Here is a 26,351-nt window from a genome sequence, read left to right as displayed (position 1 = left end):
TGCTAGGCTTTTGTTGGCTGTAAAAGTAAGTAAAAAGTTAAGTAGTAAAATATACAGAAGAGATACTATACAAATAAAAAAAGAGCAAGAGGAAAAGGTTGATGGTGGTAATGCAGATGAAAGCAAAATGTCAACCACTAGGCTTCAATTTTCAGGAACTGAGAGATACTTCTCTCACTGGGTCGGTCACGAGGGCTCAACATTATTAGTGCATGTCGACAGCTTTTTACCCTCTTCCTTGTATTATATTCATTTTCTTACTTATATCGGAAACTTTTGACACTTCTTATATTATTATTTCATAGGTTAGAATATAAGTTAATGATATCATAGATGTATATCTCAATTTTCGTTTATATTAATAAAAAATAAATAAATATGTTATAATTTGAAAAACATAGTAACATCACGCCGGAGTATTCCTAAATTGAAACCCTTCTCCTCTCTACCTTTTCATATGATAGATGATCTTACACTCTTCTTTGGTTTCGGCCACTGAATGAAAAAATCAAACGAAAATAATAGCCAAGATTGAACAAGAGTGTGAAAAGTTAAAAAGAACGCGTGTTTATCATTTTCGCTTAATAAATTAATTAGGGAAGGACCTAAATGTAATTCACACAAGCTAGTTTACGATATCAACGCAGCTATTTTCCTCGCTGTTAACGAAGCTGCAATACAAAAATATTACTTTACTTTAGGGTTTGGCCTTGGAACGAGCATGATATATATATATATGTTTTGCTTGGTAATGTAATCACTAATTAAGTAATCAGTAGCTAATTAGCTTAGCCATAGCAACGTTTTCCCCCATGTGAATATTGGAATCGAAGACTTTGAAAACAATGAAAAGTTTTCCTTGTGAGGTCAAATACTTATTAAATGTTAATTAGTAGTTAATTAGCATACAATTACTGGAATTACGGGTCCTTTTCTTGGACCAAAAACTAAATTCCAAAACAAATATGAATTGACTAAACAAGGACGAATTCAGACACTTCATTTGGCGGAAGAAACAACAAACATTTCATGCGTAGCATGCATCTGCATGGATTAAAATACAAGATACATCACAATCTTTCGTGTTGTCATATGTATAGCCATTCTTAGAGTAAAACCTTGTAATTTTTGTCACAATGAACTTTGGCAACACGGAAATTGGATGGTTTGTCATGACTCATGCATGACGTTCATGTCATATAGTGATGTGGAAAAATATTTATTGCAAATAAGTGTCCATTTTCAGCTTATTGTCTTGTTTCTTTTTTGTCAAGTTCAATGATCAAAGCTTAGGAGCCGATTGATAACCATTTTGTTTTTAGTTTTTACTTTTTTTGAAAACTGAAAATTTATTTGGTAACTACTTTCAATGTTCAATTTAAAAAAAAAAAAAATGAAAACTCATAACTAAAATGTGAAAACACAAGCCCTATTTTGAAGGGAACTGTTATTGGGACTTTAAAAATCTCATTATGCACTCTAAATTTTCTATATTTAGAAAGAAAAATACACTTGAGGTGCGCACATTAAAATTTTTGGAATGCTAATAACAATTCTCATTTTCAAAAATCAATAAAGTTGTTTTCAGTTTTCATGTTTTTGAAAACTAAAAGTAGTTATCAAATAAGATTTCAGTTTTGGTTAAAAAGATGAAAATAAAGATAAAATTTTGAAAAGGAATTAGTTATCAAGCAACCCTTTAATTAAGTAGTGTGCAATATATAAAAATCGATTCTTTAGGGTATGTTTGGGTGAGGAACCTTGCAATTCCAAGGAACTTAGACAAAGTGATGAAGACATGGATCACAAAAAGTTAGATAGGAGGGATTATAAATGCATCTTCATGAATATAACATAACATGAGAAATTTGTACACTTTGTGATGCTTATATGATGCATTTTTAATTCCTCCTATTTAATTTTTTTGTGATCCATCTCATCCTCATTGTGCATAAATTCCTTGGAATTTGGAAAGTTCCTTACCCAAACATGCCTTAAGGAATTTGTCTACAATGGCTTGGGTTCTTAAGGTTTCTCAATATGTTTTTTTTCTTTCGGAAAATTGATAGGATATATGTAGAAAGATATTTTACATTGCCAATAACTTATCCATAATAAGCTACAATATTAAATTTTAGTACTCCTTATGAATATGTTGTGATCGTATGTTAGACAAACATGAGATCTCCTCAATCGAGTACTTGGTGCTGCAAGAGAACTGGTCATGTGTCTCAATAGGCGTTGAATGAAAATGTTTGTTATTCGAGACCATGGTACTTAAGTGAAACAATACGAAGCAAGTTGAGATTCCACCATAATTAAAATTAATTGACAATATTGAGAGTAGAGTCAAACTTCTTATATCCTTGCATGGTTTGGTCCCTACAATTTGGGACTTTGTTCTCACATTCTCACATGTCCCCTCACATGTGGCGAATTTTCAAGCCTATACATAAACAACACAAACGGGGTGACGTGTAGCACGTGTAGCAGTTAGCCTTCACACGTGTGGCCGTTAGCTTTCACACGTGGGTCAACCTGCTCTCATACCAACAAAGTTGGGGTTCCACCATAAAACCATTAATTCTTGTGCCAACATTATAAAACTTTGTACCAAAAGAATTAGATGACAGAGAGTCCATAGAAAGTTCCACTTTAAGAGAATTTCCTTAGCCTTTCTCATTTAAGAATGGTTGCTGCATCCATGAGTACTAGCAGTCCCCCAAAATATGCAACAATTTCATCGAAATAATTGCTCCCATCCAATTACAATCTGATGAAAGAAAGAGGTTAGCACGTTTAATTTGTGGCAGGTAATAAATTAAATGGAAGAAATGAGGTTTGGTAATAGGGTTTTGTATTCTCACTGTGGAGAGTAACAATAACGACGGACTGGTCTACCAAAGACATCAATGTGCATCGCCAGACATCATAGGAATGGTCGTTCCAATTTCTGAACGCCAATGAAAACGTCAAACGCTTTACGACAAGCCATGCAAAGAGCCACAGCCCACCCCCTTCCGTTCTTTTCCAGTTCTTCCATATGTTTGTTTCTATCGCTAGCTAGCCTGCATGGCTTCCCTTAATCCTTATGTGTGTGTTTGAGACTGCTTCTGTAAATTTATAAGTGGGTATTGGGTATAGAAGTGCCTTTTTCATAAGTACTTGGGGCTTGCGTTCTGACTGTTTTGAGCTAGAATGGTTAAAAGTGTTTTTTGACAACAAAAACGCTTTTTATTACGTTTGACAAAAAAAATTGAGCCATGTTTGAGACTGCTTCACGAAGGGATAAAAGTTATTTATGATAACCGAAAATGCTTATGACTACGTTTGACAAAAAAACTTAAATGTGCTTATGAATTGTAACTTAAATGTGCTTATTGAAGAAAGTTGAAGTTCTACCATAAAACCAATTGACAATATGGGAAGTAGACCAACCTCTTATAAGCCCATGCAAGGTCTATCCTTCCATTAATGTGTGACTCATTCTCAACACGCCCCCTCACATGTGGCTAATTTTCAAGCCTAATATGTGGACAACACAAAGGGGTGATGTGGAGCGCGTGTGGCCATTGACTTCACACGTGGGACAACATGCTCTGATATTATGAAGAAAGTTGAGGTTCCACCATAAAACTAATTGGCAATATGGGGAGGAGCCCAACCTTTTATAAGCCCATGCAAGGTCTAAGTTGAGAATGAGTCCCACATTAATTGGGGAATAGACCTTGCATAGGCTTATAAGAGGTTTGGCTACTCCTCATATTGCCAATTGGTTTTATGGTGGAATCTCAACTTTCTTCATGGTATCAAAGCAAGTTATCCCACATGTGAAGCCAAACAGCCACACGTGTTCCACGTCACCCCGTTGTGTTGTCCACATGTTAGGCTTGAAATTTTGCCATACGTGAGGGGGCGTGTTGCGTGTTGAGAATGAAGTCTCACATTGATGGGAGAATAGACCTTGCATGGGCTTATAAGAGGTTGGGCTACTACCCATATTGCCAATTGGTTTTATGGTAAAACCTCAATTTTCTTCATTATGAATTGTAGAACGTTTTCTCAAAAAGCATATGAAGAAGCACTTCCAACTCTTTTTTTAGAAAGCATTTGGAATTTCAATAAAAATTCAACGTGTGTCTAATAAAATACTTCTCGTAAGTGTTTTCTAAAGAATCAAATCCAAACGAGCCTTATTAGTGTGTATATGCGATTATGGTTTCTTATGGCACTTGTAGCATAAGCGCTATGAACAATAAATACTTCCTATAGAAGCAACAACGAGCAGGGAAAGCCCATGTCCTATGAAGAGTACCAACTATGAATTTCAAAATGTGCTTACGAGCAAAAATGCTTCCTACGACAGCAGTCCCAAAATATTTAACCTGGTTCGAATAAAAGTATTTACAAGCATAAAGTATTTCCGGCACAAGCTGTTGTAAACCAACCCTAGTTATTTAATCCATCAGAAACAAATTAAAAGTTAAAAACAAACGTTACAAAGAGATTAAATTCATCCATCCACAAACAGACGTTTAGCTAATCGCCATTAATCCCACTCTCCCACCACGAGCAACCCTCTCGCCACCCTCCCTCCCTCCCACATTTTCCTTCTCGGTTCTGGAAAAAACCAGATGCTTCCAAACGACATAGCTTCGGCGTACTTATATTATTTAAACTAGCATACCACTTGGGACCTCGTGTTTTGCTTTGAAGTACTTCGAGCTAGAGAGAGAAAGACACACTAAGTCTGAGAGATTAAGAGAGAGAAGAAGGAATCCCAAAGCCGCTGTCCCAATCTTTACACCGTTATCTGCTTGGGACATTGCAATCCCCCTTGTTCCTCCCATTGCCGAGATCCCATTTTTATTATATGAGTCCAATCCATGAAGAAACCCGAACATCAAACACCTTCCTCTCTCTTTGTCCCAGTACTATTTAGTCCCGTTAGGTCCTCCAGGATCTCCAATTATCTTCCCAATGGCTGCTTGTGCTCTCCTCAGTGACAATGGTGGCGATCGCATCAGCGGCAATGGCAGTAGTAACAACAACAACAGCGATAGCCTCGGCGGCGGTGGAGGAAACCCTTCTTACCCCATGAACAACACCACTACCAATTCCAACAGCAGCAGCGTCGAGCAGCAGCCACCCAAGATGGTGAGAAAGCGAATGGCGTCTGAGATCGAAGTCCAAACCACCCTGACAAGCAGAACCGCCGGTTCGGACTATTTCAGGCTTTCCCGCCGCGGGATTATTAATAATAGTCCGCCAGTCCAGCCGGTTAGTCAAAATCCAAACGCCAGTAAAGTGAATAGTAGTATGTTTTATCCCAACCACTCCACTATGCTGTTACCAGTACCATCTTCCACAAATTTGGCCGCTTTGACGTCACCTGGTGGGGCTTTTTTGTCGCCTACTTCTCCTTCTCCTTCTCCTTCTTCCGCTGCAGCAGCCGGCACCTGGGGTCCTATCGATCCATTGTCTTTTCATCGTCCTCCTCCGGTTCAGCCGACGACGACCACCCAGACCACTACTACTCCTGCCGTTTGTGGGTTTTCAGGCCTGCCGTTGTTTCCGCCGGAAAAGACTACTCCTTTGAATACTAGTATTACTGCTACTACTCCGTCGTCCGTGTCCATGGAAGACGGGTCCTCCGCCGCCACGGCGTGGATAGACGGGATCATAAAGGACCTCGTCCACAGCTCCACCAACGTCTCCATCCCCCAACTCATTCATAATGTTAGGGAGATTATCTTCCCTTGCAACCCCAGCCTCGCCGCTCTTCTGGAGTATAGACTCCGGTCAATATCCGAGCCGCTGCCGCCGCCTCCTCTGCCTCTTCCAGTTCCAAGCTTTAATCCAACCCCAATCCCCGACATGAGGAGGAGACAACAAGGTGGTCCTGGCCCTGGGGCTCTTAAGCTCAATCTGGACTCTGGTGCAATACATGACGTTGCAATCTTCAACCCATCAACGTTGGAAAACAATGACTTGTACTTGCAGTCGTGGTCTGGAGGAGCTGGCGGAGGAGGAGTTGGGCTGTCCCTACCCCAACCCAACCCTACTGCTGCCCCTATCACCTGCAACCAAACCAACCCACATCACCAAAGCCCTTCCTTCAATCAGGCAATTCATCAAACACAAGACAAGCAGTTGGAAAACTCTTCATCATCCTCCCCTGCGGCGGAGTCCACCACCCCAACAGCTGCACCCGCACCCACAACCATCTCCGCCACTGCCCCGCCAGAACCAACAACCTCAGCAGTATCCCTACTCAGAGAGAAAAAAGAAGAGATACGGCAGCAAAAGCGAGACGAGGAAGGCCTCCACCTCCTCACCCTCCTCCTCAAATGCGCGGAGGCCGTCTCCGCCGACAACTTCGACGAAGCCACAAAAATCCTCCTCGAAATCTCGGAGCTCTCCACCCCGTTCGGCACCTCCGCCCAGCGCGTCGCCGCCTACTTCTCTGAAGCCATGTCGGCCCGCCTCGTCAGCTCCTGCCTAGGCATCTACGCCTCCCTCCCTCGCTCCTCCGTCCCCACCACCCACACACAAAAAATGGTCTCCGCCTTCCAAGTCTTCAACGGCATCAGCCCCTTCATCAAGTTCTCCCACTTCACAGCCAATCAGGCGATCCAGGAGGCGTTCGAGCGGGAGGACAGGGTTCACATCGTCGATCTCGACATAATGCAGGGTCTCCAATGGCCCGGGCTGTTTCACATCCTGGCCTCCAGGCCTGGTGGGCCTCCGTACGTGAGACTCACCGGCCTCGGAACCTCAATGGAGGCCTTGGAGGCCACAGGGAAGCGGTTGTCCGACTTCGCGGACAAGCTAGGGCTTCCATTTGAGTTCTTCCCCGTGGCGGAGAAAGTTGCGAACTTGGACCCGGAGAGGCTGAATGTCAGCAAGAGAGAGGCTGTGGCGGTGCATTGGCTTCAGCATTCGCTTTACGACGTCACGGGTTCCGATTCCAGCACGCTCTGGCTTTTGCAGAGGTAACGTCTCTTCAATTCTACCCAGTCCATTCGACTGCAATGCGATTCCAACACGCTCTGGCCCTTACCACTTTTTCTGGTTAATATAATTATATATCATGAAAAATTCGAACTGGGTTTCTTTTGGGTTGCTTTTTTGGTGTCCTTGATCGATGTTGGTGATCAAAGTATCAAACTTTATTAAGCACTATAGCACTATTGCAGCGCTGACTAATTATTTAACAAATAGTGTTACGTTGGGTTTAGATCAACTGCAACTTTCATGCACTTTCCAAATCTGGTAACTGCAAAAAGCTGCACCTTCGTAGTGGGGAAGAAGCAAAAATTAAAGATTTCATACTTTTCTTTTTATTCCGTTTATTTCTGATCTTTAAATTGAAAAAGTTGAAGAAGACAGAAATAGAATTAAACATAAGTGTGCTTAGGAGAAATGAGTGTTCGAAAATAATTTTCCGTGTTTTAATCAACGGCAATATTCAAACTTGGATACATTTTTTATCCTAGATTGAATAAATCGAAGGAGGTTTTATGAGTAGAATTAAATAGGAGTGTGCATCAAAAGAAAATGAGTTTTTGAAAATAATTTCCGCATTTTATTCCGCGTGCAAGATTTAAATTTGGGTACAAGGGTCGGACTATGTCTCATGTCTGCATGCTTTATTAGATATTACAATGCACATGTTTTAAATATATAATTTATTTTTTTTTCTGTTACTATATATTGATTCAGATTGGCGCCAAAAGTGGTAACTGTGGTCGAGCAAGACCTGAGCCACGCGGGGTCGTTCTTGGGCCGGTTTGTGGAGGCCATACACTACTACTCTGCCCTGTTTGATTCCTTGGGAGCGAGCTACGGCGAGGAGAGCGAGGAGAGGCACGTGGTGGAGCAGCAGCTGCTCTCCAGAGAGATTCGTAACGTTTTGGCAGTGGGCGGGCCGTCGAGGAGCGGAGAGGTGAAGTTCCACAACTGGAGGGAGAAGTTTCAGCAGACCGGGTTCAGGGGGATTTCCCTGGCGGGAAATGCTGCAAATCAGGCCTCCTTGCTGCTCGGGATGTTCCCTTCCGATGGGTACACTCTGGTGGAGGACAATGGGACTCTTAAACTGGGGTGGAAGGATCTCTGCTTGCTCACCGCTTCTGCATGGCGGCCGCCGTTTCATGCCGCCGCTAATCCAAACCTACACTATTGAGATGCTTTTGTCCATGTATGCATGAATATGATGCTTGGCGTCGGCGGTTGATGAGTTTGAATGTATTATCTTGTTGTGCTTGCCCTACTTTAATCTTTTTTTAGTTGAAATTGATGTTGAGTTTTGGAAGAAAACTTGGGTTTGGGGTCTATGGGCCTTGAGGAGGGAGAGGCTAGGCCTTCTACATATATATTCGAAAATTATTTATCGCACATTTTTTTTATCAGTGAACGGTTGAGATTTAACTAAATAAGCTATAGTTAAATCTCAACCTTTCCTTTTTTTTCTAAAATAATGCTCAGGTGAGCCTTGCTCTTGCTCCGTCAGGCTTTGGACCATTGCCAAAAAATCTACCCTGTTGCATCGCGTTGGAGTCTGGTACGTATCTCAGTTTTAGTGTGGTTTGAAGATCCTCTGGGACCAACTACTGATCATTTTTAATAGAGAAATACTACTAAACTAATAATTCAACGTTCAATACCCTATTTACAAAACAAACGTGTTACGTTTGATTCAACACCGTCCAGGGCAATTTGGAACACTAGTCTTTTATGGAAGCGCTAGTAACATTTGCACTAACTTTTGCATTTAGACATTTTCACTTTTATCAAATATTATGTATCACTTCGTACATAAAAACAAGACATTTTAATGATTTCAGCTAGGGATTAAAGATGCAAAGCATAAAATATAATTTCAAAGACGTTAAATGTCTGGTTTTTGTGTAAAAATTAACATGACGTTTAATAAAGTAAAACAGCCTGAATGTAAAGATAAGTGCAAAGGTTGCTAGTCGAAAACTTTGCCACTTCCGAGTCAGGTTGTCTTCAACTCGTGCTTCTTAATTGTCGAAAAGCATAAGCTACTATCTTACCATGTTGCATTAACACGCAACCCAAACCCTATTGTGAGACCTCATTAGAGCAATTCCACCGGGAGGTGGTTAGGCCGACACTCATCCAAAAAACAAGGCTGGCACTCAGCCGATCCACTTCAGGCCGTTCCATTGCCTGGCACCCAGCCCAAGCTAGTCTCCAGGCCAGCCCAAAATTGACAAACCTTAAGACCGGTCCATCTGATGTCAGCGTGGCGTCGAAGGGCATATGATGTCAGCCTTTTTTTTTTTTTTTTTGCGCCAGAGATGGCGTTGTTGTGGAGGTGAGGAGCGGAGCTGGTGGAGGCGGGAGAGGGTGTCGGGAGGGAAAGAGCCACGGAGGGAGAAGGACGGGAGGACGAAGCAACGACATCGAAGGTGTGGAGATGCAGGAGGATGAAGCGACGGCGTCGAAGGACAGGAGGTGTAGAGGAGCTTGTTGTTGAGGTCAGCTTAGGATTTGAAGGACAGGAGGGCAACAGCATCAGAGGAGGTTTGGAGGTGGCGGTGGGAATGGATTATATTTTAATTATATTATTATTATATTATTTTTTTATAAAATCAGAAATTAAAAATAAAATTATTTTTTATTATTATTTTATAATAAAAAATAATAATATTTTAATAAATTGACTAGGCTATTTTTTTTAGGGATGGAGATGCTTTGGCCTATTATTGTTCACTGGAGTATATTACTGTTCACTTGAGTGGATAAATGCGCTGGGTGCTGATGCAAAGTCTTTAGGGATGGAATTGCACTTATGAGTATCATTCTCATTTCTGACGTATCTTTCATTTAACAAGCACAAACACACAAAGAATGAAAAAAAGTAAGATCTAAAGAGGAAGATGACAACACACAATTTTACTAATGGTAATTGAATTGATTTGTTCAGAGAACAACAAAACTGATACAATTTATAAAGTAGTTAGTCCACTGATATCACCTAAGAAAAACAAAAATTGAAAAAAAATAAATAAATAAAAATACAATCTCAGAAGAAATAATAGCTAGCCACCCTTTCCTGTGTGCACACAATTATTTGCACAGCTTTCCCCTAAGCAGAAAATTTCCCCTTCAAATCATCACGTCCACCGGATTTGCCCGTCGAAATCACCTTTCTTTCTCCTAATCCGGTAACCTCGGAAGCTTAAGCTGCCATCCCGGGAGCTTCGTCCTTCTGCTCTTTCCAGAAAGAAAAATAAATGTTTTGAGTCTTTTATTTACCAAAAAAATTACACTTGTGTGTTTGTGAAACTCGGCGCGGCTATCACTTCCTCTGCCTTCGAAGCTTTGATGAAAAATTCTCAGCACCCGTAAAATAAGGCATCCATCGGTAAGTGCTTCTGGAGCCCCATGCTTCATATAAAATCTGGTAGTGAACATGGACAATCAGCTCATCATGAATTCACATTGCAGTCGCTCAAGAACTGATCTTCTCGGCTCAGAAAAATCTTCCAGTATCGTTTATATTTTGGGATCCCTAACTCAAGCCAAGGTTTCATCTTCCCGTTATAGTGCAACACTGCAGCTTTCTTTATCGGATAAACATCTATGTTATAGTCATGACCTAGAGCAGAGAGAGCCCAAGAACCATCAAGAGGATAAATCAAGTCCCGAAAGGTAAGCAAACTCGCATGTAGTGCAGCGGCTTCATTTACTCCCTCTTGCATCATCACCTGCATATAAATCAGAAAATGCAAATAACTCACGGACAAAAGTTTTAGCAAACCAAAAGGTAAGCATAAAAATTGCTGGAAAGGTTTTGAAGAACAATAACATGTTGGGGTGTGTTCCAAAGATTGTTAAAGGAATTGCAATGATTATAGGTATTAGGTGAACTTAAAATGTCACTCACCTCCGCTACAAACTTTTTGTAAGTTTCAGTGAGATCGAGCTCTCTCCATTTAACCAGATCAATCACATTCAATCCAGACATCCAAGCACATGAATTTTTATCGAAACTGTTCTTGCCAAGAACGCTCTTCAGCAGACTCAACTTCACTGAGCACAACTGCACAGCAGCATTAACTTTCCCTTCCATGTTGAGGCTCCATAGTGCAGACAAGTCCTGCTGGACAACAACATCATCATCCAGAACCACAACTTTCTCCAAATTCTGGAATATCTCAGGGAGAAGATAGTGTGAATGAGAAAAAGTAGATAAGTATTCGGTCCTAGATTGGGCATCAATGCTATAGGAGACAAAGAACTCCAACGGCAGTGAAAGATACAGTTTGCGGTTGTCCAGATTAAGCTGCTCCATGTTTAACACCTCAACTGTGGCTTCCTTGTAAGTATTTCTGAAAAACCATAGTTTCATAGCAAAGTAATTCTCTTGATCTGTCAGCACATGAAAAACAAGTTTCCTGCTATCCTGAAACATGGAAATTTTTTTAATCGGAATCATCACTAGAAGTGAAGCTAATTAGCAGCGAAATACGTATGAGAGAATAACTAATACATACTTTTGCATGCATTACAGTTGAGTTGATTACAACTGACGATGCAAGTACATTAGTGGAGAATATGACATAGTGCTGCAATGTACGATCAATGTATTTGTCAGCCAGAGAGGAGTCGGTTTCGTCAAAAGGAGATCTGAAGTATTCCACAGTCAGCCTCATTGACAGGCAGTGGTGGCTCTTTGGCATCGTCTGGACAGCAAGTTGGTAGAGAAAGACACTTTGTCTCATGTGGAAGTTAGCTTCATCCTCAGTCATGTCATATATTTGTCTCAGTTTCTTGTCAACGTTATTACAATCCACATGGAATGTTTTGGCTTTGGCTGTTGAAGCTTGCAACCTTTGTAGCTTCTTCTCAATCCTGGTGAAACAATTGGCTTTGTGCTTAGTTCAGTGGGGAAGCCGGAAACATTGTCAATTCCCATCAAAAAAGAAATCTAAGAAAACCAGTATAGGACTGTCCCTAGAACAAGGTTCGAAAAATAAAACAGCAGCACAATTTTGCAAGAAATAAAATATGAATTATAAGAACTTTCGCATTTTCAAGGCGATGCGAGAACAAAATTCAACCAGTAGATCTTAAAACGTCAATTGCAAGTATAAAACCCTTTTATGTTGTCATCGAGTGGAAAATGGGGAAATCACAAATAGTTTCCATAACTTACTGTGGGGGAAGATCAGCATCTGTAGTACTTTCACTAAGTACACGCTCTACCTCCTGAATATTTTGTCTCATCTCACGAGACAACTTGTCCTGTGATGCAAGTTTCGCAATACTAGGAAAATATGCTCGAGCCACAAATAGTTGATCCTTCAATCTCTTCACCATAGCATCCTTCATGTCTTCTCTATGTTGTTCACGCCAAAGGCAGTAGCTCCCAAACTTCAACTCACATGATTTTCCACTTTGATCCACACCACCTTTGGCATAATCAATGATTTGAGCTGAGTCACCAGCTTTAGAGTTCTGCCAAAAAGATTCAAATTAAACAGAGCAGAAGACGAAAACTATACAAGGACTTCAGAATAGAATATGACTGACTCATACATACATTTTCAATGGGTTGTGATTGCGGATCATCATGAGGTGGCACTGAATATCCTGCAGTTATTAAAAATAAAATTCAATTTAATATCTATTACATGGCGAGTAAAAAGGATAGACAAACCTTAGAAGGCATTCAACATTAACAGACCTTTTGCTTGTTCATTGTTGTGGACGGCACTGGCTTGTTCATTGTTATGGATGGCACTGACATTTTTGGTTTCATTTTTGGCTTGATCTGAAATAGCTTTACGCGAAATATTCTTTAGTATATCCTGGCACAAAATAAATAACAGTAGAGAAAAAAATCAGGTCACTGATGACTTTAGATGCCTGCATCACATCCTACAATTATTGACCATGTTTGTAGACCAAATGAATAAAATATTGCTGCAATGGTTCCTATAGGTCTTAGTTGCCAAACGTTTCTGAGTCAAAAAATTAATTCTCACATCATGGATTAGTGAATGGCTGCCTTAAGCCAACCCACATGAACCTGGATACGTGGGTGTCCCAAGATACGAATTCTGTTAATTAGGCAGCAACTATGAAAGGAGGGAATACCCGCGAAGAAACTAGTATGGTAAATCATAAAGATATTTCTTCAGTGCGGATCTTTAATTTCCTCGTTTCAAAGATGGATTAAATGCCAAGACTCATAGAAAAAAGCAAATTTGTATGTGACCATAATTAGTTTTCAGCTTCTCCTAAGGTACACAATTCTACAAGAACCAACCAAATGCTGTTTAAAATGATTTATTCATTTTTTTTCTTTCCATATTTTTTTATTGAAAACAATTCATCCATAAAAGCTTATGATCTTCGGTTACTGAACAATACGGTCGTACTTGTCGTAATTCAAAAGGAAGTGTCTATTGATTACTATAGTGTTTATTCCTCAAGCTCCTGAACTAAAAGGTCTAAATCACATCCTGAAGAACTCTTAGATGTGTACAATAATCCAAAGCCCATTGGCACGTTAATCCAGTTAATGGATCTAGCCAATGCCTAAACATAAAGAAAGAAAAATCAAAACCTGCTAATTGCATGTGACTAATTAATTTGTTGTGATAAATTACAAGGTGCCGTACTCGGATATTTCAGAGCTTATTTTGTATTTTGTTATATTTTTCCATAGGTTAGAGCAGCTCAAGCGTGTGCTGGAGCCCGAGGGACAGGCGAGTGAACAGGGCCAGAGAGCCCGAGCAATCAAGCCCAGAGTGTGCTGGCAAGGGAGCCCGAGCAGGCCCGAGCAAGAGGCCCGTGGAGAGTTGCCAGCCCGAGAGGCCAGAGTGGGTTTGATGTAAGGCTGACATCGCCCTGACGTCAGCCACGTTTTTTCTTCTGTTTTGCCTCGGCGTCCGTTGGATCTCAACCAACAAACTTGCCGGAGTTTGCTCCGAGGAGGTGACCAAAAACTGGGCAAGGTTTCAGAGAAATTGCAGGGGGTTAAACCTCTGGTTTCAAACTGGAAAAACACCACAAATCTTGTCCCAAGCAACATTAAGACATAATGAAACAAGATTTGCATAGAGAACCTCACCTGGGTTCGAGTTTCAGATCTTGAAGCTCTTGGCTTCAATTGTGGTTTACACCGTGATGATCCAATGACGCATGCAACGGTATAGCTAGGATCCAAGTATTGAATGGAAAAGAAAACCCAGAAGTGGGATTTTTGTGGGGATGCAAGTATTGAAAGAAAGTAAAATATTTTGTATTATTTTATAAATAAAAAAAATACTAATATTTTATTGCCTATTGTCAGGGCTATTGATGTGCAACGGTGGAGATGCAAAATGCAGTTACTGTTCATTAAGGGCAGTTACTGTTCACTGAGTGGATAGCATAATAGTGGGGGGGGGCCTTTCCCACGGTGAAACTGCTCTTAGCACTTTTTAGAGGACCAAGCCAACACTTAAAAGTCCTTAGATGACCAGGGTTGATGAGGAAGTTGATGAATACCGTAGGCACAGGCACACGGCCAGAAGAATAGATGCCAGTAAATTCTTTGTCACCCCTTAGGCCCTTACACGTTAATAAAAATTAGACTTTTCGGGATAACGACCCTTAATTAGATGAACAAATTCCTAGCATAATTCATCTAAAATGAGGCCCAAGGTCTACTATCAAGAGAATATCAACACGAAACTATTCCCTTTATCAACAAATATCACACGTTTCAGTAAAAGTCGTCTGAAAGCGTAGTGATGATTCATCTAGAAGCCTATTTTCATTTGACTAATCACGCATTGTAATCGCCCAAACACAAAGTAATCAAATTGAAAGCAGGGGTACCATAAAGAAACAAACATCAGAGCAGTGTGCAACGAATCAAACCTTTGAAAGGGTTGGTGCGAACTTTTTCACGAGATCATCTACATGCTTCGAGCCAACCCCCTGCAAGAAACCAAAAAATCATTAATTTATCTCCACCAATGTGTATCTGTTCGTGAATTCGATTTACAAAGGTGGCTAGTATGGTATACCCCTGATATATTAGAAGCGTTTATGATGATTCTTGTACCATATACTCCAATCTGACACCGAATTGAAAAACCGAAAAACGGATTAAAAACAGATCAACACCAAGAATGTAGGAAACAGAAAAGAATTCCAAATTAACAAAACAAAAGTTCTAGTTCTTACTGAAGGCGAACTTCGTTGTTCTGGTACATAACCTGCATTTGTGAACAAAAAGAACAAATCGAGATTTGAGAGAGATCCAAAACTACCATTGCAAAAGCAAAATCGGATCGGAGAGAAACAGATCTAGAGAGAGAGGAAGTTACCGGGAGGGTGAAAGCCATTGTGAAGGCCGAGAAGGAAGAGAAGAGGAACGAGCATGGAAAGAAAAACCAGACCCAACACTCCAATCACCAGCCCCTTCCATCGCCGCTTCCCGGAATGACCACCGCCCGCAACCCCGCCCTTCATTGCTCCGCCAACCCCTCCTAATCCGATCTCATTGCAGCAATTAAGCACCAAATCCACGACAATTAACGATAATCAACACCAATCCTCCTCCTCCTTCTTCTTCCTCCTCCTCCGGTTGTTGTAGCAGTGCCGATATCAAATGCGAAGTCCCACCCGCACTCGCACTCCCAATCGCCGTCGCGGTCGGCGTCGCATCAACAAGCGAAACGCGGTGCTTCCTCTGTGGCATGAATCATTCCTTCTAATGATTTGATTGCTTGCTTCTGAGCTGAGTCTCTCCCACTGCGATTCCGAATCAAGGACGGGACGGGATTGGACTGGATTGGACAGTCCGGCACCGATTGGATTTTGCTACTTACAAACTGCGATTCTGTTCTTATTTTCTGAGGGAAAGAAAAAGAGAAAAGAAAAGAGAAGAGCTTACCGTAGTCTCGAGCTTTTTGGTGGGATTAAATTCTTTACCCGTTCGGTTGATATTTATTTATTTTGTTTGTTTTTATTTTTGGTTCCGTATACTATCAGGTAGTGTTATTATTTTGCATTATACAAGTGTGATATTCTAATTACTTTGCTCAATTTTTAATAAGACGTGAAATAATATGATATATAAGTTGTGTTTTTTTTTAATTTACATAAAATAAGTTCATCGTAATGTTCTAATTCAGTAATACAATTTCATATTTAAATTTCTTTTACATAATTCTTCATTATTGGATTGAGATGCAAATGACGATGAATATATTCAATATAAGAATTGTTAATTAATGCTAAGCAACAATTCACTTTAATGTCATACTCTTACAAGTTTCCGCTACTAAGCTCGACAAATTGTTCTGTATTTTATATGGGTAATATGTATTTAGTCTTTTCAACATAAAAATAAAAAAATATTAGAGCTCGTTTGGATATATTTTTAAAATGACTAAAAGTACTTTTAGAGAAAATATTTTTAGGTTTCAAAAGCACTTGAAGTACTTTCTGCAAGAAGTACTAGTTATGTGATTCTTCTAGGAAGCACTTTAAATATTTTTCCAGGATTTACTTGTATTTTTATTAAGATTTGGTTTAAAAAATATTTTCACTAAAAGTACTTTCAGTCATTTTAAAAGTATATCTAAACAAGCGTTCATAAACTAACCATAGCGGACTTACATTGCAGCGAAAATATGACACAAACTCAATTTCATAATTGTATTTGTATAAATTTACAACCCGACTATAAATTTTGAGTATTAGTCGAATTTTCATTTAAAATGCAACTGTTGAGTTTTCAAACAATCTTACATTCTTACTTACGAAGATTACGAAAAGTACTTGTGCCGTTTAAAACATTTCTGTCGCAATAACATGCATGGGTTCCACGTCCAAATGAAATTTTTAGTGTATCGAAAACATGTTTCGATACATTAAATATTATAATTCAAATACTTGTAAATTTTTTTTATCCAACCACTTATATTACATTTAATATATTGAGAAATTTTATTTGAACCCTAAGAACTTTTGTCCACACCCAACTTAAACATTTTTGCTATTAAGGTCTTTACTTTACCCCTAAATTAATGTGAGATAAGAAAAATACATTGAAAGGAGATGAACCCATATCGGCCCCACCAAAGCCCTGCTTTCCGGCGTCTTCTTCAATGAGGCGGGTGAATCTTTTGTGCTAGCGTCTTATCTTTTCAGGCTCTTTTTCCGTTCTCTTTGTTCCAATCCTATATTCTTCTCCTCTTCCTCCTCCTCCTCCTCTTCTTTATTGCTCACTTCCTTCAACCGACAAATGCCGAAAGCAAATCGAGGCCTACACAGTTTTCGAATGTTACAGAGTCGGTGATGTGGAGAATCTCGACCAAGGGTACCTCTGTGTTGTATGGAAAACGTTAGATGTCAAAACTTGTGGAAGGTAAATGGGCTGCTATAGAAGGCATAAGTTGCCATGAAAAATCACCAGCAAATCTCTGGTGGGGTTTGAGGTGGAAGTGACTGTGGGTGTAAAAAGATATTTTGATTTTGTTTATTATTTTTCAGTTTTATAGGGGGTGAACTAGGAATTTGAATAAAATATTTTAAAATTGAGTGTAAAAAGAGATTGAATAGGTTTTAATAAAATTTTTCTAATATATTAAACTGTAATTCTGTCACATTGAAAAATCTCTCGGATGCCTAGCACCAAAACTAATTTAACCGTTTTGGTCAAAACAAAAAAAAAGAAAAAAAGAAAAGAAGGTACAACCCTTTTTGGTGAACTTTCGGAGAAGTAGCTGAGTCATAAGCTATCCAATTGAGAAGTTGAGCAAAAGCGAAAAAATGTTGGTCGCAGAAAAGAGCCTTATCTTTAGCAGTAGCCGCAACCTCTCACCTTATCTGTTGCTGAAGAGAAAAAATGGCAGGGAATTTGGAAGCACATTCTTATTAGCCAAAAGGGAAGATATGCCTGAAGATTCGAGGAGATCGCAGGATCAACAGTCGGTCTTTCCGTTGAGGATTCGGGTTTCGAACACGGTTCTTGCGAGGGCTGCGGTTGCGGTGTTCGGGTTGGGATTCATCGATGCAGGATACAGTGGAGACTGGTCGAGGATTGGAGCGATTTCAAAAGAGAGTGAGGAGTTGCTGAAGATTTCTGCATTTCTTGTTGTTCCGTTTTGCTTGTTTCTCATAATTTCCTTCTCTAAAGAAGCTGAGGACTGAATTGTAAGCTGCCGGGGTTCTGTGTAATTTTGTATGCTCAAAACTCAAAAGCGCTTGTGCTAGAAGTGCTTTTATTAGAAGAGTGTCTAAAGTTTTGTTAGAAATTCAAGTGCTTGAAGTTGGAAGTGCTTCTCTACGAAACATAAGATACGTTTGAAACTGTTTTTGTAGAAAGCATTTCTGCTAACAAACGCTTATGTCACCTGGTTTTACTATAAACTTTTCAAAATATTTGGAAAAATACTTGGAAGCGCTTTCTGAAAAAACATCTGGGTACTTCTCAAGAAAGTGTGTATGCAACTCATGCTTAACTTTAAGTTATATGTTAAACGTAACCAGAAACGTTTTTAGTTGTCAAAAAACACTTTCAACTGTTTCAAAAAACAATTTCAAACAGACCAACCAAAGATTACATTTCTATGTGACCGTTGACACGAAGAACATTACATATTTTTTAGCTATATTTATGTATATCTGGATATAGGAAAAATTACAATTACAAAAGAAGAAATTAATAAACACCAAACTCTGCAGAACTCCTTATAATTACTACTTGGGTTCGATTTTCGCTGAAACTGCGTATCCACCACTGTAATCAAAGGTGCCGGAGCTGTCATTGACATCCTTTTTCGGCAAGCCATCGTTGTAGGGATGTTTTGGAGCACCTTTTGATGCTGCAAACTCTGTGGCTGATGAAGATGCTGATGTCGAGTTTGTGTTCATCCCATCATTCTGCAGAATGGTTTCGATAGCCTTCACAAGTTCACTCATTGTGGGACGATCTGCAGCTGAATCTTCGACGCATTGCATGGCTAGCTCCAAGAACCTCCCAAACCCGATGAGAGTCCCTGAGTTTCGAATGCTTCGGTCTATTAAGTCCCCCAAACCGCAATGCTCTTCGTCATTCTTGTCCATCACTAATCGTACCTCGCGGACAATGTATTTTCCCTTCTCAATCGGTTGCCTAGCAGTTATCAGTTCAAGCATTACAACTCCAAAGCTGTATACATCGCTCTTCTCGGTCAATTGTTGAGTCATGTAGTACTCAGGATCCAGATATCCCTGAAAGTCGAGACAGTAGCTTACAATACAAGAAATGTTGGAACTGGAAAACACGATTTTCCTGCTTTGCGCTTACCCTAGCAGATCACATTTCAGGCAGTTATAAATCATAATTTTCGAAATGCAAATTGTAAAGCTTACCAGTGTGCCTTTGACCTGAGTCGAGACATGTCCTTTTCCGCTGTCAGAGATCAGCTTGGACAAGCCAAAATCTGCAACCTTTGCAGTTAAATGTTCATCTAATAAAATATTGGAGGACTTAACATCTCTATGGATTATAGGAGGATTCGCAAGCTCGTGTAAGTAAGCCAGTCCTCTTGCCGAGCCAAGAGTGATTCGGAGTCTCCTCTTCCAATCGAGATAAATACCAGATCTCCCTGCAACTCATATTCAAGCAAAGCTCGTCATTACGGTTAGTGCCAAATGACGCGCAGATTGAAAACTAAAAAGTATGAAATAAAAGAAAAACGCAGAACTAACCCAACAAGCTTTCCCTAAGCGTTCCATTAGGCATAAACTCATAAACCAGCATCTGCTCTCCTTGTTCGAAACAGAATCCCAAAAGACCAACCACATTTTTGTGATGAACGCGTGAGAGCAACTCAATCTCAGTCTTGAACTCGAGGCCGCCCTGCATTGATCCTTGCTGAGCTCTTTTGATTGCTATTACTTGTCCATCAGAAAGGATGCCCCTGTAAACCTAGGGATAACCAACCAAAAGGTATATGAAAATAATCTTTTAACTTCAAGTAGAACTTCATAGATGTTACTGAACGAGTTTAATATTTACCTTCCCGTAGCCACCTGATCCTATCTCATTACTGTCGGAGAAATTATTGGTGCACTTCTTAAGCTCGTCATACGAAAACCATCTTGCTCCCTTTAACTGTGGTGCACCGCCACTATCTTTTCCGCTTGGCCCCCAAGAAGCTGGACGATAGAGAAGAGTGGTGAATGTAAGCCGACCAGTGTATAGTATTAATGACAGAATTTCAGTCTACCAATTATCCACAACAGGAATGATTACTAACCGAAAGGTCTGCTTAATCCAATGGCTCTTTCCGCACGTTTCTTTTGCCTAATGGCGTAAATGCCTACTACCACGAGGCCCAGAACAAGAACGAGACAACCAGCTGATATCCCAATAATAACACCAGTGCTCATAGAGCTTTTATGCGCGTCTGAAACAATTCGGGGTTTTTACTGTCAGTTTAACTGATCTTCTAATGCAGGGAGAATGTATACGAAGTAACACTGCGATTAAAAATTACCTGGGAAATTATATTGAGCTGGAATAAAAATGTAGGGTCCAAACTCCTTCGGCGGCTTGTAAGTCTGATTGCTCAAATCAAAACCAATCCTGATAACCTCTGACCTGTTAAAATGTGTTCCTGAAGATGGAAAGAGTGCCAGATGTATTTGAAGATAGTCATTGATGTCGAAGAAAGGGTTTTCAAGTGACACTGAACCGGGAGTGAGGCCAAGTTTCACCCATATGCTCATTTCTAGTGAGTGAAACAGATTCACATTTGTCAAATCCCTGAAAGAGGGTGCTCGGAAATACAATGTTCCTTCGAAAGGATATCCACATTGACAACTCTGAGGGCTTTGCTGCTGACCCCCGGGGCATGTAGCAGATGGACAATTCGTGCTGGTAGTATATGGTCTCGTATTTGGTTGTGGAAGCTGACAGAAAGCATTTGAGCTTGACCCATTGGTGCACACCGGGTTCCCCACAAGTCTGCAATATGTAAAAGTGACAACTAAGACTGATTGTCCCGGGAAGATGCACAATATCGTAGAAAATGAAGATCAAGGCGCATAAACCGTCTTACATTAATGTATTTTGGTATTCATAACCCAGAGTTATTCTGGGAATATCATTGTTCTGCAAATCAACAAGCGTCAGTTGCTGACTGATACTATCACCCATGTTTAATGTATCATTGAACGCATTGTTTTTCAGTTTCCTGTCAAGAGTGGGAAAAAGGATGTATGGTCAGTTTACTAAAATTACGGTAAAAGCTCAATGTAGTATTCCATATTCTCCTCACGCTTACACTTGCTCCAATGACGGGATGCTGAACATCTTCTCTGGCACTGTCCCTTGAAGTGCTCCATATTCTAAAACACTGGCGTCATAACAGTAGAGAATTTAAACATAAATATTACAATAAAGTTTTCAGAACCTCCTACGGCATTTTCGTGTAACTCCTACAGACTTACATAGTGGTGAGCGAGGGTAAGGTTGAGAACCAACGCGGAGCTTCTGATGGATCAAAGGAGTTGTTACTAAGGTCTCTGAAGAAAAACCGTTAGGATATATCAGTACAACACAAGGACAAGTGAACAATCCACAGAAATCTGAAATTGCAAATGATAGCTCTATGCCATGTACTCACACATAATTGAGGGAATTCAATCCAGTTAAGTCGGGTAAAGAGCCATTCAAATCGTTGTAGGCCAAATTTCTGGATGAGAATATAAAAACCATGTAAAAGCTGATTAACCATCACTGAGATCAAGGTAAAAGCACATCAAAGTATTTTCTTGGAAAATTTGTACTCACAGTTCACCGAGATTTATAAGGTTGGTGATATTTGAGGAGACTGGTCCCGTCAGAGCATTTCTATCAAGCCGACTGTTGCAAACAAGAACGGTTTTAGTCCAACAAGTGTCAAGAAGCGGTTACACTTAAAATGTAGAAGAAAAAGCAAAATCAAGATGGTTTTTTACTCACAGAACCTCAAGAGTCTGAACAGAAAATATTGTTGATGGAATAGTCCCACTGAATCTATTTCCATCAAACAATCTGCGAATAAAGAATGACGAGCAGTTGATGAGTACAAGTATAGAACATAAACTGATAGATAGGACCCGAAAAAATTAAAAACTGATTGTTCGGAGCGACTTACACATGGATCAGTACCATCTTGGAGCTGAAAAGTCTGGGTGAAATGATACCTGAAAGCTGGTTCTGGTTGAAATGGCTGCAAGTTCATATAACAGTTTAATGTTTACGCAATAAGCAGTGGCATAATCCTTACAAGAATTTTTTTTTTTTTTTCAGAATGGAGAGTTTCAAAACGTAAAACACTCACAAATGTTTAGCCTTCACCAGTTGATCTAAGCCGGGAGCAACGGCGGTTGAAACTGGGATAGGTCCAGTCAACTGATTGTCTGCCAGGTCCAGCCAGTAGAGGTTGGAGAGTTTACCAAGAGAAGCAGGTATCCTACCGGTGAAGTTATTCGTATTCAAAGCCCTGAAAGAAACAAAAGTTATATAAACTTCTGAAAAGTAAAACATCATATTGGTTTGCAATAACAGTACAAATTATCAGTCCGATTCTTACAAGAAGGTTAGCTCTTTTAGATTCCCCAATTCACTCGGAATACTTCCACTGAAGCTGCAACCAGCTAGGATCCTAAACGATGAAAACAGTCTCGTATACTTATCTGATATAAAAACTCATGTTGCATATATGAAGTTCAAAAGGTGCAGATGTGAAATTGTTCTTACAGGATGTTTAGCTTGCTCAGATCCCCTAATCGCGGAGAGAGAGAACCGGTGAGACCTTTGTTGAATGAAAGATCCCTGCAATGTTAACGTTTCAGATTCGTTACAAAAAGAATTCCATCCCTAATCAAAATTTAGCTAAACAAAACAACTGACACTGCAAAATAAATATGTTTTATGCATACGTTTACAATTAGACATCAAATTTGTTGTGTGTTGTTCAGTTCATAATATGCTGCAAACATAAAGCTGGTACGAAATGAGGAACAATCATACTCACAAGGATCTTAATTCAGAGAGGCCCCCGATGTCGCCTTCAATTTTCCCTTTCACGTTTATTGCTGATAATCCCCTGCACGGTAAAAATCAGAAGAGGTTCTGGTTCAAAACTTGATTAAGAAAGTAAGCGAGAATGCTCGTAATTACAAGGATCACATCAGAATTCAAGGATGAACAACACTCACAATGCAGTCACCCTCGAGTCGTTGCAAGTGACGCCTTCCCATTGAGCCCCACACGGATCGCTTGACTTGTCCCAGCTGGGTGGAACATTGCTCCATGTCTGCTTCAAGGATTGGAGTGCACTAGCTGAACCAACACAGTTATACGTCAATCAACTACCCTTAATTGAAACAATGAGGGTTTAGACCGAAGTTTAACCAAAACTTCAAAATAATTCACATTAAACCTAAATTAAATGGACTAATCGCTAAGTATCCATACACGCCCGAGAGAGAACCTACACCAAGGACCGATGTCATTGTACTCGTATCCCAAACCAATCACACACTGCCATCAATTTTTACTTTCCAACATAACAAGGTATGGTTAGTTTGGAATACAGACACGAAGAATAGAAGGATGAACATGATATCACAAAAAATCTCCCAAGTCAACGGATATGAAGGTATGCTTTCAAATTATAGACCAAAAGTAGAAACTACACAAAACCCAATTTTCCCATGAATTAGGATATATATATATATATATATATTAATTATATGAGAAATAATCATTGATAGTTAAGACTATACATACCATCATCCGGGTTTGTAACTGAGGAGATCACATGAAGCCTAGAAAAGCACAAAGCCAGAAAGAGCAGCAGCAACCGCATGGTTGCCATAGCAAATCAGCAGAAATGGTGTATCAAACTGTGAGGCCGATCAGCTAACAAGCAGAAGCCAAAAGCACATTTGTGCAAAATTCTACTTCCTTCAAATGTCAAAAAAAGAAAGCACTTTTCAAATATTTCTTCTTCCACTATACAAACCAACTACTACACCACTTGGACTTTGATTTAAAGAGGAAAATCTGGAGTCCCACCCATGCAAGTACATGCTAAATCTCCATGTTCCCACCAAGCAACCAAAAAGTGCTTTTCTTGGAAGCTCTGCTTAATTCTGAGCAATGAAGCTGGATTTTCTGAGTTGGGTTTTTTCAACTGTCTCCAAAAAAGGCCCTGCACGCTCCAATATCTAGAGAGAGAATCTAGAGAGAGACAGAGAGAGACGAGGAAAAAGGTTAGGGCTGGCTTTCTAGAGCTTCTTTTAAATGATTAAGCCTTGTCTTAGAAGCCAAAGCAATTGATTAAACCCAACAACCGAAATCATCATAGCTTTCAGGTTAGTCCAAAACAAAAACCACCATCACCTCATCACTACCTGCCGGGATCATTAATTCATAAATATTGGATTAAGGCTAAATTTAGTTAAACAAAGTGATTAAGTTAATTAAATACGGTGGGAGGTTTTACCGTTTCCTCCGCCCGCCCTCGCAATTTCTGACGGACAATTAGCATAAGACAAATACGGCGAAGGAAGCAACCGACAAAGCAAGCATCTTTTGACTATACAACCCAAAGGGTCTCACGATGATTAAATTATGAAAATTAATTAAGATTATAGCTTGCAAATTAAACAAGAGATTCAGGGTACAGTTGGCTTTAGGTGGAAGTGGGTCCCAAACACTGACTGACATGAGAATCAAGGCGATGGGGCTCCTTCGGCTGGGTCCTGGGACCCTTCCTGGTTTGATCCATTTTCTTTCCTTGTTGAATGGAATATGAACAATGTTCGGTCGTTTTATTTGGAAAATTCTTTTAAGTAATCTGAAAATTAAGTCCAATTAATTGTTGAAATTAATATCGATGACATAACAACCAAATATGATCATGTTGCGATCAGATGTTAAGAACATAAACACTAATCATTTTACTAATTGAGATATAATAAATGATAATTTTAATCAAATGTATTATTTTATAACTGTCAAATGCTAATTTGTAAGTAAAATGATGTTCGTCGTAATTGAAGAAAGAAGGCTCCTTACATATAAAGAGTTCAAAATAATGTTCTTTCTTATATGGTAAGCCGTCTTTGAAGTCATTATTTCTTACTTATAAATTATTGTATAATTAATACGAGAAAAACTTACACGTAATAAAAAATGATGAATATTGTCAATTTAGGGTCGTTGCATGAGAATCTAAACAACATATAAGTTAAACCCTAATTTATTAGGAACCAGTTTTCGTAAGAAATGGATAAGAGGAGTAGGGAGTAAGACGACCTATGCCTCTGGGGTGTGTGTAATTAATGTCATTGCCTCCACTAGGTGGTGACGGTTGAGGCCATTTTTATCATGGTAGGGTCTTCTTCCTCCTTTCTTTTCTTAGCATTCAAGCATATATAATTACAGATGAGATCCACATCATTTCTAGAGTGCAATTGTGTCTAGAAAACATCCAAATTCACAAACTAATAGAGTACAAATTGTCTAACAAATCCAGCTAAAGTTTTGAGATGACGTGTGTCATTTGATTGTGGTCAGGTGCGGTTGAAATACTTTTAGCTTTTTTGGGATTCACGATGATCGCCACCATAAGCAATCATCAACGAAGAAGAACACTGCTTCCGCCTTAGTAGGGATTAGTCCTAATCTTCGGGGTGTGAGATACCTCAGGCTTTGGGGGAAAAAACACCAATAACAACTCCAACTAAAGTTTTTTTTTTGTTCATAAAGAAAATGCAAGCTAAGGGAACCAAAGGCGCAACATTGTGTAAGAGATTTATAGTTCAAATAGTTAAGGGTATTTAAATTTGTAGACAACTTAGAGTTTGATTCTCTCCTTTTCAACGCCTACTGAGTTCGAATAGTACTTATTTAACGTATCTAACATTGAGTTTGACCTCATTATCTTAGATAGGGCAATTCCAAGCTAATACTAATAGAATGTGCCCCGCAAATGAGTCTCACATTCATCCGTATGGCTTATAGTTCTAGACTCTTGGGTGGCATGACTTGCACATGGAAGCCAAAGACAGAGACTGCACAGAGGCATAGATCAATAAGGTATCGTTTGGTATGCAGACGGGACGGGACGGAACGAAATGGGACGGGACGGGACAGGACAGGACGGAACGGAACGGAGCGGGAGCAAAGATGCCCTCGGATGGAAACAAGGAGGAAGAAGAAGGAGACGGAGAGGTTATAATTTTGTGTTCCACGGATGTGGAACGAGTCGTTCCAGGGGGGTGAGGCGGAACGAAAATTCACCCAAAACTCGTCCCTTGGAACA

General features: G+C 39.8%; 4 protein-coding genes across 5 annotated transcripts; 2 read left to right on the top strand and 2 right to left on the bottom strand.

Moving 5' to 3' along the window:
- Window positions 1-4,362: 4,362 nt before the first annotated feature.
- On the top strand, window positions 4,363-8,399 carry LOC103930265 (protein SCARECROW). Its single transcript, XM_009339571.3, has 2 exons — window positions 4,363-6,995; window positions 7,726-8,399. The coding sequence occupies exons 1-2, from the start codon at window positions 4,981-4,983 to the stop codon at window positions 8,183-8,185; spliced, it is 2,475 nt and encodes an 824-aa protein (XP_009337846.2). The 5' UTR covers window positions 4,363-4,980; the 3' UTR covers window positions 8,186-8,399.
- A 1,507-nt stretch (window positions 8,400-9,906) lies between these two features.
- Window positions 9,907-15,884, bottom strand: LOC103930266 (probable galacturonosyltransferase 7). Its single transcript, XM_009339573.3, has 10 exons — window positions 15,360-15,884; window positions 15,217-15,248; window positions 15,057-15,107; window positions 14,908-14,967; window positions 12,722-12,845; window positions 12,578-12,627; window positions 12,191-12,492; window positions 11,529-11,886; window positions 10,919-11,437; window positions 9,907-10,739 (listed from the first exon to the last, which is right to left on the bottom strand). Exons 1-10 carry the CDS (start codon window positions 15,502-15,504, stop codon window positions 10,461-10,463), a joined length of 1,920 nt encoding a protein of 639 aa, XP_009337848.2. The 5' UTR covers window positions 15,505-15,884; the 3' UTR covers window positions 9,907-10,460.
- Window positions 15,885-17,766: 1,882 nt separating this feature from the next.
- On the top strand, window positions 17,767-18,362 carry LOC103930267. Its single transcript, XM_009339574.3, has one exon. The coding sequence runs from the start codon at window positions 17,812-17,814 to the stop codon at window positions 18,190-18,192; it is 381 nt and encodes a 126-aa protein (XP_009337849.1). The 5' UTR covers window positions 17,767-17,811; the 3' UTR covers window positions 18,193-18,362.
- Window positions 18,363-18,564: 202 nt separating this feature from the next.
- Window positions 18,565-24,681, bottom strand: LOC103930268 (leucine-rich repeat receptor protein kinase HPCA1). Of its 2 annotated transcripts, XM_048583468.1 has the most exons (21): window positions 24,528-24,672; window positions 24,098-24,435; window positions 23,810-23,986; window positions 23,236-23,359; window positions 23,052-23,123; window positions 22,775-22,849; window positions 22,608-22,679; window positions 22,356-22,517; window positions 22,170-22,244; window positions 21,995-22,066; window positions 21,824-21,895; window positions 21,657-21,725; window positions 21,481-21,555; window positions 21,315-21,386; window positions 21,090-21,224; window positions 20,526-20,995; window positions 20,286-20,435; window positions 20,045-20,184; window positions 19,735-19,954; window positions 19,396-19,631; window positions 18,565-19,254 (listed from the first exon to the last, which is right to left on the bottom strand). In XM_048583468.1, the coding sequence occupies exons 3-21, from the start codon at window positions 23,895-23,897 to the stop codon at window positions 18,742-18,744; spliced, it is 2,892 nt and encodes a 963-aa protein (XP_048439425.1). In that variant the 5' UTR covers window positions 23,898-23,986; window positions 24,098-24,435; window positions 24,528-24,672; the 3' UTR covers window positions 18,565-18,741. The 2 variants fall into 2 exon arrangements, with proteins under 2 accessions (XP_048439425.1, XP_009337851.2); XM_009339576.3 differs by having other exon boundaries at window positions 23,810-24,262; window positions 24,528-24,681.
- Window positions 24,682-26,351: the final 1,670 nt, after the last annotated feature.

Source organism: the organism of the source record quoted next, unplaced genomic scaffold (assembly GCF_019419815.1).
Source record: "Pyrus x bretschneideri cultivar Hongxiangsu unplaced genomic scaffold, Pyrus_bretschneideri_v1 Contig2, whole genome shotgun sequence".
Classification (NCBI taxonomy): Eukaryota; Viridiplantae; Streptophyta; class Magnoliopsida; order Rosales; family Rosaceae; genus Pyrus; species Pyrus x bretschneideri.
The sequence above is the reverse complement of the archived record's forward strand: the minus strand, read 5'-3'. Positions and strand labels throughout refer to the sequence as shown.

What these genes read in the sequence shown, in the direction of transcription:
- LOC103930266 (XM_009339573.3), bottom strand. Translation starts at nt 15,504, where the DNA reads ATGAAGGGCGGGGTTGCGGGCGGTGGTCATTCCGGGAAGCGGCGATGG. An exon ending in CAACAATGAACAAGCAAAAG is followed by an intron (nt 12,628 to 12,721) that starts GTCTGTTAATGT and finishes TAATAACTGCAG; the next exon opens with GATATTCAGTGCCACCTCAT. An exon ending in CAACTGTAATGCATGCAAAA is followed by an intron (nt 11,438 to 11,528) that starts GTATGTATTAGT and finishes TCCATGTTTCAG; the next exon opens with GATAGCAGGAAACTTGTTTT.
- LOC103930268 (XM_009339576.3), bottom strand. Translation starts at nt 23,897, where the DNA reads ATGGCAACCATGCGGTTGCTGCTGCTCTTTCTGGCTTTGTGCTTTTCT. An exon ending in CTGGTGAAGGCTAAACATTT is followed by an intron (nt 22,245 to 22,355) that starts GTGAGTGTTTTA and finishes ATGAACTTGCAG; the next exon opens with CCATTTCAACCAGAACCAGC. An exon ending in CTCAGGTCAAAGGCACACTG is followed by an intron (nt 19,255 to 19,395) that starts GTAAGCTTTACA and finishes CTCGACTTTCAG; the next exon opens with GGATATCTGGATCCTGAGTA.
- LOC103930265 (XM_009339571.3), top strand. Translation starts at nt 4,981, where the DNA reads ATGGCTGCTTGTGCTCTCCTCAGTGACAATGGTGGCGATCGCATCAGC. An exon ending in ACGCTCTGGCTTTTGCAGAG is followed by an intron (nt 6,996 to 7,725) that starts GTAACGTCTCTT and finishes ATATTGATTCAG; the next exon opens with ATTGGCGCCAAAAGTGGTAA.
- LOC103930267 (XM_009339574.3), top strand. Translation starts at nt 17,812, where the DNA reads ATGTTGGTCGCAGAAAAGAGCCTTATCTTTAGCAGTAGCCGCAACCTC.